This window comes from Physeter macrocephalus, chromosome 8 (genome assembly GCF_002837175.3).
Source record: "Physeter macrocephalus isolate SW-GA chromosome 8, ASM283717v5, whole genome shotgun sequence".
In the NCBI taxonomy this organism is placed as follows: Eukaryota; Metazoa; Chordata; class Mammalia; order Artiodactyla; family Physeteridae; genus Physeter; species Physeter macrocephalus.
In genome coordinates this window covers 42,090,749-42,105,413 of record NC_041221.1, presented here as the reverse complement: position 1 = coordinate 42,105,413, position 14,665 = coordinate 42,090,749, and the positions used below count along the sequence as shown (strand labels likewise).

The 14,665-nt window shown below is 41.0% G+C and overlaps 1 protein-coding gene across 6 annotated transcripts in view; it reads left to right on the top strand.

Moving 5' to 3' along the window:
- The window catches only part of DROSHA (drosha ribonuclease III), a 126,506-nt gene that overhangs the window by 94,281 nt on the left and 17,560 nt on the right, over window positions 1-14,665 (top strand). For all 6 annotated transcript variants that reach the window (XM_024119426.3, XM_024119417.3, XM_024119424.3 and 3 more), the window contains 3 exons: window positions 2,788-2,832; window positions 4,354-4,511; window positions 5,784-5,889. In XM_024119426.3, the coding sequence (XP_023975194.1) occupies window positions 2,788-2,832; window positions 4,354-4,511; window positions 5,784-5,889 (309 nt within the window). The remainder of the gene's footprint in view (window positions 1-2,787; window positions 2,833-4,353; window positions 4,512-5,783; window positions 5,890-14,665) is intronic.

Below are 14,665 nucleotides of genomic sequence, written 5' to 3'. Positions count from 1 at the left end.
CCAACCGGGGCACGAACCCGTTTCCCCTGCATCGGCAGGCGGACTCTCAACTACTGCGCCACCAGGGAAGCCCCGGTCTCCTTTCCTTTCACTCCCTCTTTGTGCCATTCTAGGAATTACCTTTTTTTAATTTTAATTTTTTTTGAGTCTGTTATAATTTATTAACAAATAAGTGTTGATTTTATTTAGTTTTTGCTTTACAGTGGTGTGAAAAATTTTTTTTAGGTTTACAGCAAAATTGAGAGGAAGGTACTGAAATTTCCCATATATTCCCTGCCCCACACATGCACAGCCTCCTCCACTATCAGCATCCCCGAGCAGAGTGGTAAATTTGGTATAATCAGTGAACCTACACTGACACATCATAATCACCCAAAGTCCATAATTTACGTGAGGGTTCACTCTTGGTGTTGTACATTCCGTGGGTTCAGACAAATATGTAATGACATACAGCCACCATTACAGTGTCATACGTTTTCACTGCCTTAAAATCCTCTGTGCTCTGCTTATTAAGAGTTACCCTTTTGTGTGTGTGTACTTTGAGACCTATTATTTGTGTATGTATGGTGCCCTGCTTTTGATTCCCTCCCTCTGCTGATGTACTGAATGCCTCAGTATTCTGTGTTCTGCAGAATACAGCTGAAAAGTCACTTCCTCTTTGAAGCTTGATCTGATACCCCAGGCAGAGTTTTCCTAGCACTTGGTATATGTACATCACTCTTATAGAATTTGTCATAGTTTATTAAATTATACTTATTTACCTCCATTCTTCCCCACTAGGCTCCTTTGAGGACAGGGATAGTGTCTTATTCGTCTTAGTAAGCTAATATGTAACAGGTATTCCATAAAAATATGCTGCATGATCTAATGTCCCAACAGTCAATGAACATTTTCCAGAAGAGCAAACTGAAGGTAGAGGCTTTACCTTAGGTCCTTGGGCTAATAGAAGGCACAGCTGGGACTCCAGTCGAGATCTTTTCCAGGATATTTTCTCTGACCCCAAGGGGCAACAGAACCTTATCTCAGTGTGCAGGGTAGAATAAAGGAAATGGATGCCATTGAAACAGGCTAGTTTTAAGGTTTTAAGCTATTACACCAAGATGGGTGACAGCAAACATCAAAGAAGAAATCAGTGTTTTTGAGCAAAGAATACATAGGAGAAAGGAGGAAGATGAATCTCGAAGTCCCTGACAGTTTTGAGCTTTGGAGATTGAAGTTGGTCAGAAGAGATAGTTGTTTTTCGTCATTGTTGATGTCATCATTATTAGTAGTGGCATTTTCTGTGTGCCAGCACTGGGTTCAGTGCTTTGAGTACATTGCTCACCGAGGCATCAGAGAACAGTCTGAAGTAGGTACTGTGATTATCTTTGTCTTACACTTGAGGAAAGGTTGGCTCAGGGAGGTTAAGTAACTTGCCAATGGGGAATCAGGATTAAATCAGGCAGCCTGTCTCTTCATCCTGCAGCTTTTTCTAACACCATACTCCCTAGTTTAAGGTGAAAGGTAAAAAGGTATGATTTGGTCATTTAGATATGAGGTAAAAGGTGCCCATGAAGGCGCTTAGAGTTATGGACTTGTAACTTGGGTGAGAGGTCAGAACTGCAACAGAGATGAACAAGTGATTTAAACAGAGGTAGCAGTTAAAGCAGTGGGAATGGCGGGGCTCTCCAGAGAAGCAGGTAATGAATAGGTCAGGCAAGGGGCTGAAGTTTGGTAAGTGTCCGTTTCAGGTACAGCAGGAAGAGAAAAAGCATTGAGAGAACATGAGAAAGTTGCAGGAAGGGAGTGACATTCGGTATAATTTATGCTACAGAGAATTCAAGGGAAAGGTTATTGAATTGGTTAAGAGAAGTCCTTTAAATAGCTTTAAAAGGACAGTTTGGTATTTAAGATTGTTTTTTATATTGGCAAAATAAAACACCAAAAACAAAACCTAAGCGTATTTTGTTAAGATGCAAGTTGTACAAAAATATCAGGTATTTTATTTCACTTTGTCATCATCTGATCACAAGTGATATTTTCCTATACTTCCCCCCTCCAAAAATTAAAAAAAAAAAAACAGCTTGTCTTTTAAAAGTTTTGTCATTTATCTCAAAAACCTGTCATCGAGGCCAGAAAGGAGATTCAGTCAGAGGCTCCCTGGAGTCTAAAACTGAAGGAAAAACACTTTAATCCTGAGGAAAGTCTAGTTATAACTGCCTCTGGATTTAACTCAGTGGATTAGGATTTTCCACAAAATTTATTCTTTTATTTATTCTCTTATTTCAAGTATACATTTGTAATGATCCACAGTAAAAGTGTGGTCTTACAAATCTAAGTGTTTAGGAACTAGATATGGGGTGTTTTCCACTCCATCTTAAAACAACTCAACAATAATGAATTAGTGCCTAAATAAAGGACCATTTGAGATGAGTTTTCATTACAAAAGGCACAGCTGATGTACATTTCTGGGGAATGGTAAACTAAAAAATGTGATTAAAACAGCAGCTTAATCCAGTGTATTAGGTTAAGCAAATGGGTAACTTAGTTTTAAAAGGTGTCTTTGACTCTTGGGGGTGTGGGGGGCTCTTTTCCTCCCCAGCTTAATAGGCTAATTAGAGTCACTCCAGGCAGTTTGAGTGGTGAATACACTTTAAAAAAAATTAGTTTGCCAGCACTATTGAATTTGCAGTAAGTGGAGTCAGCATCTAAAATAGTTCAGTATTTCACATAATGGCATTTTATTTAGCACTCTAGAGTGTGTTAAATGGCTCCCTCAAGCATTAAAGGCATCACTCCATTTTCCAGGACTTGCGCGAAGTCTGGCTCAATTATCCTCTCCACCCACTCCAGGTAAGTGTGACCTTCCTGTCTGCAGTAAGCTTTATAACTCTGGGCATTCATGATGCTTCAGTTTGCCTTTGTCCCTTCCCGCTTTTATCCTTTGATTCCCTTCCGTGGCTTTATGACTTTAAGCTGGGGTGTCAGACCGGAGAACTTTGGAACAAATATTAAAACGGTGCCATGTGTTGCCCTCCCTGTGGTCTGGGGTGAGGTGGGGGAAGCACTGGGAGTCGCCTTCCCTCACGAGGCAGGAAGAACTACTTGTGTGGCTGTGGTTTGGTCCTCTCTCTTCCCCAAAACAGTGGTAGTCAAAGCACAATATGTTGTCTCCAGTATATCTACATGCCTGCTATTATAGGGAAAATAATATGGAAGCGAGTCTGGGCTTGTTACAAAGTAGAACAAATACTAAATTAACATTGCTAAATCGTAACCTCATTTGGATCTTAGAAGTTGAGGGCTTTGACTTTGATGCATAAAACATATTGTAAATTAAACTTTTAGTACAGTATAATGACTTTTTATTCAAGATTTTGGAATTTAAAAGATCTACATATGGTGACACTTTTCTCCCCAGTTGGTTTAAAAATTCTTACTATTCTTTGCTTTTATTACCATTTTACCTTGGAGATATACATCATATATACATACACATGTAAATGTATACTCATATATACATATTTTTGTCTATGTATCTTATGTATATATAAAAGTCATCACTAGTGGCTGAACTCTCTCATGAGAGGCTTTACAGTAATAAGTGACATTAATTCAGAGTACTTTAGAAATATTTTATGAGTATGAACTTGCCCAAAGTTCCTGAAAATATTCATTTTATTTAAACTCTTCATATTTGCTCTCTGCCTAGTGGTTCAAGGCTCATTGTTATGTGGAGCACCTGACTAGTGGTATAATAATCTCCAGTGTATGCTGAATCCAGTTTTAATGATGTTCATTTGCCAAAACAGGTTGGTCCCTAGAAGACACGCAGAGGTCAAGTTACTCAATGCAGAGATTCTCAAAAGCTGGTCCCCAGACCAGCATCTGCATTACCTGGGAACTTATCAGAAAGGCAAATCCTTGGTCCTTATTCCAGTCATACTGAATCAGAAGCTCTGGGGGCAGGGCCTGGCTCTCTGCTTTTAACAAGTCCTACAAGGGTTCGATGAACGCTAAAGTTTGAGAACCCACTGAGTTACCAGATAGATATATATGTATTCTCTACCAGTGGTTCTTCAGCTTGCCTCTTCCTTGGAGAGCTAGTATAATACTTGGGATTTTGAACTATCTGTGTACAGTATTTGGCCTTGAAATCTGATAGAAGATTGGAAAATATTCTTTGAGCCTTCTTTAAATATTAGGTTTGTCTGCCATTCTAAGGGATGAGAAAGGCGCTTTCGTGTTTTATTGGCATTTCAGAAATTTCTGCCCGTGGGAGAAGGGAGTTTACAAGACACTATCTTAGAATGGATAATTACTTTTGTAACTAAAAACTGCATGTGATTTTTCTTTCTTTCTTTCTTCTTGTAGCTTCAAGAGCCAAATACTGATCGACAACTTATTGAGACTTCTCCAGTTCTACAGAAACTGACTGAATTTGAAGACGCAATTGGAGTAATTTTTACCCATGTTCGACTTTTGGCCAGAGCATTCACATTGAGAACTGTGGGATTTAACCATCTGACCCTGTACGTTCGAAGTACTCATGTAGTTCTAACATGGGCATTTAGACAGGCGGTCCCGAACGTTTGCTGCATGCCCTTCCAAGGTTGGGGTCTCAAACATATTTCCAGGGAAGTCACATCGTTAGATGGATGAGCAACCAGACACCAGTGTGGACCAGAGGATAGGCTCTAATCCAGTATTTTTGGTCTCATTGTCATGCATCTTATTTCTTTGTAAAATATAAGAGAAGTGTGAAGGAAGGAAAAACTTTTTCTACGAAGGGACAGATATTAAATACTTCAGGCTTTATAGGCCGTGTGGTATCTGTCATGATGATTCAACTCTGCCATAGTAACAAAAGCAGCCACAGGAAAAATGTAAATGAATGAACATGGCTGTGTCCCTTTTTACTAAAACAGGCCATAGGCTGAATGTGGTCCTCCAATCCCTGCTCCGGATGAGCGATTTGAACATGACCTAATGAAATAATTAATAAAATAACCAAAACGTTGTTTCTTTGCATGGTGTTTTTTATTCAGTTTTGGCTTCCTTCCCCCAAATCAGATATTCACAGTTCTCTTTACACTGTAAAGATTAAGGATTCTTGTCATAGATCTTTTAGTCCTTAACCTAGAGTCCAGATTTGAATAATGGAGTGTATTTTTCAATAAAAAGATAAAGATTTAGCAAAGAAAATTCTTGGGCCTTTTTGCTTTGTTTTGTCTGTATGAAGATTGTCTGTGCAACATTGTTGTCTCTGCTGTACAGTTGACCCTTGAATCACACGGGTTTCAACTGCATGGGTCCACTTACATGTGGATTTTTTTCAATAAGTACGTGCTACAGTGCTGCACAGGGTCGGTTGGTTGATTGGCTGAATCTGCAGATGCGGAACCGTGGTACGGAAGGTCGGCTGTAAAGTTAAACTGGATTTTTGACTGCATGGGGAGGGGGGGTCGCTGCCCCTAACCCCCTCACCGTTCAAGGATTCAACTGTGCTTTATTTTTCAATTGATACTCCCCAGCTTTTGGCCAGGCACTATTTACTAGTCTTTATTTTAGCAGTTGTTTAATCCTTAAATAGTACTTACTTTACTCTCCTTTGAAACTGAACCTGTATTGACTCAGATCTCTTCTCAGTTGAGGGGCCTTAGGGAATTATATTTAGTTTTGTGCTTTAAGCAAGATGAACACATTGCTTTTTAACATCATGCCTTTTGAAAAGAATTCTCTGTGTTTCTTTTTTTTAATCCACAAATGCTTATTGATCTCTTTACATTGATGTTTTTTCCCAGAGGCCACAATCAGAGGATGGAATTCCTCGGTGACTCCATAATGCAGCTGGTAGCCACGGAGTACTTATTCATTCATTTCCCAGATCATCATGAAGGACACTTAACTGTGAGTTTGTATTAAATCATTTCCTCCAATAAGATTGCTGTATAACAGAGAGCAAAGATTAGAAGAACCAAATATATATTTATGTAATTGACTTAGTTCTTGGTGACTTTAGCATATCATATGGTTTTGTTTCATTATGTAAATTGTGTGCAAAACAATATATGATAAGAGCTCATTTCACACTCCATTTAGTGACTGCCCACTCAGTGCAAGACATTGAGTTAGGCTTCATGGGGGGAGCAAATATTAGTTGACACCTAGTCTATCCATAAGAAGTTTAAAAACTATGAGGAGAAATTAAAAATATAAGTAAATGACTACAAATTCTCTCTCTCTTTCTATATCTATATACATATGTATATAGATATAGTGTGGGGTGTGTGTATATACGCATACATGTACACTATGAAAAGGATAAGTGAGTAATTGTAACTAAATACAGGGAGTACCATGTTAAATATTATAAAGAGACGTAGGGAAACTGTGCTGTTTAGGAAAAGTAAGATTTCTTTTAGCGGTGGAGTTTCTAGAGGGCTTCATGGATATGATGATGTTTGAGCCTTTAAGGATGAGTAGGGTTTGGCCCCTGGGAGTTAATGGGAAGAAATCTCTATGCAAACACATAGCACACACTGGGACTCCTGAAACAAGGGGACAGCATGGAAGGTCAGAAGCCTAGTTTGGCTGGACCGTGTGGAGTTGAAAGGGACTTAGAGAGACAAGGCTTGATTTATGAACAAAGTGAAATAGTCCCCATGCCTCTCACCTTTGTTTCATTTTACAAAATTGTATTGAGCTTTTTTATTTGCTGGGCATGGTTTTTACCCTGTGAAACCAATCAGTAATAAAATCAGAGTGGAGAAAAAAACATATCTGGAAGCCAGTCATGATGATCTCTCCCAGCCCAAGGAATAACCTTTGAGAAGTCCCTCTAGAATTGGGCATTGAAAAAGCAAATATTTTATTGGGCAAAGAAAAAGAATACTCACTATAAGATATTTTGTGAGTGCAGACGTTCTTCATTATGCTTGAGGCAAATAAGTCTTCCATACTTTGCGTCTCTACAATTTCTATACATGTTTTGCTTTCAATAGAATTGGCTCTTATCTCTGCAACGGTGAACCCTGGAAATAGTTTATGTGAGACACAAATATTGGATTTAGGGAGAATATGGTTATTTGACTATGTTTAGATGTAATTTTTCAGCAGAATTTCTAAGCCCAACAAAATATGGTCCTTTAATTCATTCACTCAGTGAATATTATGTTCCTGCTATGCCCCATGTACCAGTATATGGGAAATCGGGAGTACTATTATTTTAAATTTAGTTTAAAATTAGCAGTTTGATTACCACTTAAAGTTAACTGCTTTTGGATGGACAAGAAATTCCTCTTGAATTAATATTAAATTCTTAAGAACATATGAGCATTTACCAGAAATAAACTAGTATCTAGTATCTTGCTCTACATTCAGGAATCAATAAATGCTCGTTCAGTATCTTCCATTAGGGAATAGACTTCATAGCTGTCAGAGTATCTGGTTGGTCTGAGAAATGGCGAAACTAAACCAAATGGCTTAAGTGGTAATTCATCTTATGGCCATAAAGAGGCCACTGTTGAAAATGTGTGACTTAAATACACACATTTACCCCTATATTCCCACAAATTAATTGTGAACTCCAGGATTTTGTGGAGCAGGGACGTATGGATCAGCAAGTTTACTGCTTCTCTTCTTGGCCATGGCACATCCCGCCCCCGACCCCCAACACTGAACAGATAATGAAACCAGAACTCAGAAAGGCATGAGCCTGTCCAAGGTCTGGATAAAGGTAAAAGAAGGACTATGCTAGAGACTCCAGTTTTGTTTTGTTTTTTTTTTTTTTTTGGTACGCGGGCCTCTCACTGCTGTGGCCTCTCCCGTTGCGGAGCACAGGCTCCGGACTCACAGGCTCAGTGGCCATGGCTCACGGGCCCAGCCGCTCCGCGGCACGCGGGATCCTCCCGGACCGGGGCACGAACCCGTATCCCCTGCATCGGCAGGCGGACTCTCAACCACTGCGCCACCAGGGAAGCCCGAGACTCCAGTTTGGTGTTCTTTCCAAAATGACTTCAGTGCTGTAACTAATTTTATCCAAAATGTGTTTATCAGCCTTGCTGTCTTAAAGAATTTTTGGATAGCTTCTTGGAAAGATGTTAACAAAGAACAAAATTCTGATATGATGGTTTTATGAACTGTATTCACAGAAAGCTTCTGTAGAAATCAGTAGGACCAAGATATCTGCTGACAAAACAAAGATGATCTATCATCAGTGAAATACATATTTAAAAGATACTAACTCTCATTAATGTCTCTTTGATGTGGTCGCTCCCTCCCTCCTTCTTGAGCCACTGTCTCCCATTGGCTTCTATGGTGCTGCACGTTCCTGGTTTTCCTCTCACCTCTTGAGCTGCTCTTTCTTAGCCTCCTTTGCAGGCTCATCCTATTCTGTAGAGCTGATGAATATTCCAGGATGTACAAGGCTTACTCCTAGGCATTTCTTCTTACTAGAGCCTCTTATAGGCAGTCTTTTCCAAGTATAGCATCAGTTTCACTCTGTAGGCAGACTTTTAAATGGACTTCTTCAATCCCGTTTCTTTTCTGAGCTCCACTGCCAGCTGCCTTCTTATCATCTCCACATGTTCAAGACTGAACTTGAAGTCTTCTCCAGCCTGGGTCCCCTACCAGTATTCCTTGAGTAATTGAATGGCAACATCACCCATCCAGTGTTGCAAGGCAGGAACCTAGGAGTCATCTTTGCTTCCTCCCTCTGCTTCCTGACAGTATTACTGCTGGACAGTGTTATGTCTTCATCACCCAGATCCTCTCTACCGACCTCTGTCACCTGGACCACTGCAGTAGTTTCTGCATAGCTGTCACAGTGTTACAGGAATATGACTGACAGAGAGACCCGGTTAGAGGAGATGGCATTTACTAAATTGCAAAGGATAGGAATCTTAAGGTTGTGCTTTTACAAAGCAGTAGGCAATGCAGCAGGCTCAGATTTCCCACGCGATGTGTGTTACTATTGGAAAAGCTGGTCTTTGCCATTCTTGTGGGCATTTTTGTAGTCTCCCATGGGTTTCGGGCCTGTTGGACGGCGTTACGGCTCCTACACCAGCCTTCCTGAATCAGCTCTTGCTCCCATGCAGGCCAGGTTACCCTCTGCGGCCAGTGGAGTCTTCACCACACGTATTTTGTGACCACACTAGCCATTCATCGTCAGTCCACTTGGGTTGTTCCTCTTCACCTCCCCAACCTTCTCAGACCTCTTCTCTTTTCTGTTGACTTCCTCTCCACGATGCTGAATACATCTGTACGTTACTTTCTATTTTATGTCTTCAGTTCTTACTTGCCCCTAACTCCATACTCAAATATCTCTGTATTTAGAGATATACTTGGATATCTAGATACACTGGATCTCTGGTTGGATTTCTATCAGGCACCTCAAACCTAACATGGCCGAAACAAAACTGATTTTCACCCCCAAACCTTGGTGTTCTCCATATCAGTAAGGATTGTTCTGTTCTTAGCTCAGGCTAAAAACCTTGGAGTTATCCTTAACTCTTCTCTTTCTCTCATCCTGTACCTCCTAGCCATTAGCATAGCCTGTTGACTTTACCTTAAAAGTTCGTCCCGAACATAACTACTTTTCACCAGCTCCACTGTTATCACCCTGGTCTGGACCACGGTTATCTTTACCTTAAATTACAGCCATAGCCTCCCAACTGGTCCTTCCCTCCCCACCCTTCAGCCTATGTTCAGTACATCATCTAGAGGGACTGATTTTAAAGAGAAGTCGGATTACAACTTCCTTTGTGCAAAACGTAAAGATTTCTCACCTCCAGGGTACAAGACAATGTTGTCACCTACAAGACACTGTACGACCTGCTTTCCTGCTGCCGTCTTAGGCTTTTTCTCCTAGACACTTCACATTAGCCTCTGTGAGATTCCTGCAGGACACTAAGCAAGCCTTTGCCTCAGGGCCTTTTACATGCTTGCGGCCAAATCCCACACCTGCGTTCAAATGGCGCCACCAGTGAGGCTTTCTTTAATTCACTCGGCTTGATAGTAACCTTTTTTCCTCATCCCTAGCTCCCCTCCCCCAGCCTGGAAGCTTACCTCCATTTTCTCCTTCCTTTTTCTACTTGGCACATACTATATATTTTACTCGTTTACCGTCTCTCTTCTCTCGTCAGAGTGCAAACTCTGTGAGGGCAGAGGTTTTGTCTATCTTCTTCACTCCTGATTCCCTGGGTCCTTGGACAGTCCTGGCATATCAGTGCTCAGCAAATATGCTGAGTGAATAATCATCATATTCCAGTCTAATGCTCTTCACTTTTTCTTTGGAGAGTGACTAATGAACAAGCTGCCCACGTGCCCGGCCTTGTGTCACGTATTCGTCTTACCACTCTGCACCTCTTACCCGGCCTGCTTTGTGTTCCTCCAAGCTCTCTCCTGCCATTGGGTTTGTACATGTTCTGCCTGGAGACCATTCTGCTTCCCGCCCTTACTCTCAGCTGCCTGGTATCTCCTACTCTGCATCAGATGTCAGTTCCGGCATGACTGCTGCCTGCAAGGGAGACTTTCCAGTCAAATTTCTGTGTTCTTTTCCTTCCTGGCAGTTATTTGAGTTTCCCTGTCCCACTAGCCTGGAAGTTCTGTGAGAGCATGTGTTTATTTATCACTCTATGTGCAGCAGTGCCTGGTATTTGTAGGCTCTCAATACGTATTTGATAAGTAGAAGAATGAGAGTTTTGTGGGCAGCTAAGTCATATAGAGAGGGAAGTGGAAGTGGCATTGGAAGGAAACATGTTTTTTTTAATGTGTAAGGAAAGAAGCTGAAAACTATTTATGAGTGTCTAAGGATTAAAAGTAATTTAAAATTTGGGGAGGATTACTTACTGCAGTTGCATTTGGCTGGGCAGAAGGCAGGGAGAGCATGGCTAGTTATTCATTATTGTGATTAAAGAACACACAACTACAGCGAGGCATTAGTTGGCTCAGAGCTGTTCCCTTGCACACTCGCTTCATAGAGAATAAGGACAGTTGAGCAAATGAAATCGTGGTTTTCAAGTTTTGAATGCTGTTGGGGGAAATCTATAGTGTTCTATAAGTTGGGTGTTCAAGAAGGCCTGTTTGAGAACGAAGGTCAGGCTTATATAATTGTGCTAGCATCATGGAGTTTGAATTGGGATGTATAGGGAAGAGGTTCTATTTCATAGACTGAAGTTTTGGTTTTTGAGGGTAGAACCTATTCAGTAGAGTCAGGGTAAATAGGAGAGGGTCTCAGAGAGCATTTATTTAGACAAGAATGCCTCTCTTGTCACACTTTCAACTTTTAACATTTACATCTTTTTCACCTCTATTTCATTCTTTTGTCCTAGCCTTTACTATAAGTTTCCGTGCTAAAGATAGTTGTCAGTCCCATGCCTACAATGTGCAAGGCACTGTGCCTAGTGGAGGCGTCCACCAGTAAGATGAACTTGCAGAAATTTTTGTTTGTAGAGGAATGATTTGGGGTAATGAGAAAGCAAAGATTACAGATAATATCTGAGAACCAGTGATCTAATCCTTCCCTGCTGCCTTCAGACAGCAAGCACTAAGCATAAGTCAAACAAGCTATCTAACAGATCTCTTTGAGAGGGTAGATTCCACAGCCTCCTGTTTGAGAACTTCTCCATCACTGTCATAATTTGGCTGTTTGTATCTGACCTGCACTCCAGCGGGTAGCATTTGCATCTCTACAATTTTTATACATGTTTTGCTTTCAATAGAATTGGATCTTATCTCTGCAACTGTGAACCCTGGAAATAGTTTATGTGAGACACAAATATTGGATTTAGGGAGAATATGGTTATTTGGCTATGTTTAGATGTAATTTTTCAGCAGAATTTCTAAGCCCAACAAAATATGGTCCTTTAATTCATTCACTCAGTGAATATTATGTTCCTGCTATGCCCCATGTACCATTATGTGGGAAATCGGGAATACTATTATTTTAAATTTAGTTTAAAATTAGCAGTTTGATTACCACTTAAAGTTAACTGCTTTTGGATGGACAAGAAATTCCTCTTGAATTAATATTAAATTCTTAAGAACATACGAGCATTTACCAGAAATAAACTAGTTCTTTAGTTATCACGGGACATGGAGGCCATCTGGCTGCCACTGTTGGTATGAGAGACCTGTGTGGCACATCACTGTCATTTTTAATAATATGTTCTACTTTCACCCCATGCTCTTATAGTAAAGTCCTCAAAATAATAAATCAGAGTCTACTGTTTTACACTAGATGGCCCTGTTTGGTAGCTCACGTCCCACAGCTGTGGTTTTCTCTTTAGAATCAAAAGTGAATAGAAGTTGAAGGAAGAGTGCCAATATGTTTCTTTGCTTATTTTAAACCAATAAACCTTTTTCTTATTAAAATTTAAGTTTACACTAATTAGGAAAGACTGCTATGTTGAGATAATAGAAAACATACTGGATTCTCAAAATCACAGTTGGCAATTTGTGATATTTTTGTCGGTCCTTGCCATTGCTTCAGGAACTCAGCAGTCTTTTTCTCAGCTTCACAGAGAGCCCTAACTACAGCTTTCCTCGCTTTTTCTGCTAATTGCAAGTTAAATTTTATCTTTTTTTGCCGGGGGTGGGGAGGTGTTTAAAAATGTTGTTAAGGACAGGTTAGCCCTTAGTAAAATGGAGAGCTTTGAAGACTATTAGTGGACAGGTATCCAGAATATTTTCATTGAAGACAAATCCAGAGGAATTCCTAGAACCTTCTATAACCGTTTTCCCATAACCGAAGAGCAAGCATATCTTGCTTAATAATGATGATGCCAGTAATAACAACAGCTAACGTTTCTGTGTGTTTATTATGTGCCAGTCATTGTACTTAGATTGTATACTCATTCACTTTAATTCTCATTTCATCCCTGTGAAGTAGGTACTACTTCCTCCATGTAATGGATGTGGAAACTGAGCCTCAGAGAGATTTAGTAACTTATACAGGGTCACCTAGCCAGGAAGTGGTAGAGCCGTAGTTTGAACCCAGGCAGCTTGGCGCCAAATCTTTTGCTTTTTACCAGTACATCTAACTCAAGGCATTGTTTGCAAAACAGTCTAATAACCATCTCATGCTCAGTTGGGTGCTTAATGTTCATTTTCAAGATTTCTACTAAGAAAAGTTTCTTCTTTGTAAAATAGTAATTTATAGCAACGACATCTGCAGGCTTTCCAACCTCATGTCTTACCCCATTCAAATCCGTCCACCAAAATGATCTTTCTATAACCAGAAAGTTACCTTGCCACTGCTCCCATTTGACACCTTTTGGGACTCCTCTTCCCTTATAGGAAAGTACAGACTTCTTCACATCACCTGTAAGACTGTCTCTGCCCAGAGGCTGGGCAGCCTCACCTGTATCAGCTGTTCCCCACCAGGCTCAGATTTCTCCTCCAGTTCCACCCAGGAATCACCTCACTGTGTCATGGCCCCTTGCTTTTTTTTTTTTTCTTGGCTGCATTGGGTCTTCGTTGCTGCGCACGGGCTCTCTCTAGTTGCAGCGAGCGGGGGCTACTCTTCCTTGTGGTGCACCGTCTTCTCACCGCAGTGGCCTCTCTTGTTGTGGAGCATGGGCTCTAGGTGGGTGGGCTTCAGTAGTTGTGGCACGTGGGCCCAGTAGTTGTGGCACGTGGGCCCAGTAGTTGTGGCTTGTAGGCTCCAGAGCACAGGCTCAGTACTTGTGGCGCGCGGGCTCAGTTGCTCCGCGGCATGTGGCATCCTGCTGGACCAGGGCTCGAACCTGTGTCACTTGCATTGGCAGTCGGATTCTTAACCACTGCACCACCAGGGAAGTCCTGGCCCTTTGCTTTAATAGAGCTGCTTCGTCATCCTGGAAAACCCATTCCTACTGTCTTAGTCTATCCAGGCTGCTATAGCAAAATAGCACAGACAGGATGGCTTAGGAACAGCAGAAATTTATTGCTCACAGTTCTGGAGATTGAGAGTCTGAGATCAGAGTGCCAGCATGGTCAGCTGAGGTCTCTCTTCTGGCTCGCAGACTTCTCATTGTACCTTCACAGAGTGGAAGGAGCTAGAGATCAGTATGGGGCTTCTTTTTTTTTAGCATTTAATAAATTTACTTGTTTAATAAAGTTCCTCTTTCTCTTGATAGCTTCTGATTTAGTTGTGTTTTTTTTAACATCTTTATTGGAGCATAATTCCTTTACAATGGTGTATTAGTTTCTGCTGTATAATAAAGTGAATAAAGTATACATATACATATATCCCCATATCTCTTCCCTCTAGCTTCTCCCTCCCACCCTCCCTATGCCACCCCTCTAGGTGGTCACAAAGCACCAAGCTGATCTCCCTGTGCCTTGCGGCTGCTTCCCACTAGCTATCTGTTTTACATTTGGTAGTGTATATATGTCCATGCCACTCTCTCACTTTGTCCCAGGCTGCTTCCCACTAGCTATCCATTTTATGTTTGGTAGTGTATATATGTCCATGCCACTCTCTCACTTTGTCCCAGCTTACCCTTCCCCCTCCCCGTATCCTCAAGTCCATTTTCTACATCTGCGTCTTTACTCCTGTCCAGCCCCTAGGTTCTTCAGAACCTTTTCTTTTTAGATTCCATATATATGTGTTAGCATACGGTATTTGTTTTTCTTTCTGACTTACTTCACTCTGTATGACGGTCTCTAGGTCCATCCACCTCACTGCAAATAACTCAATTTC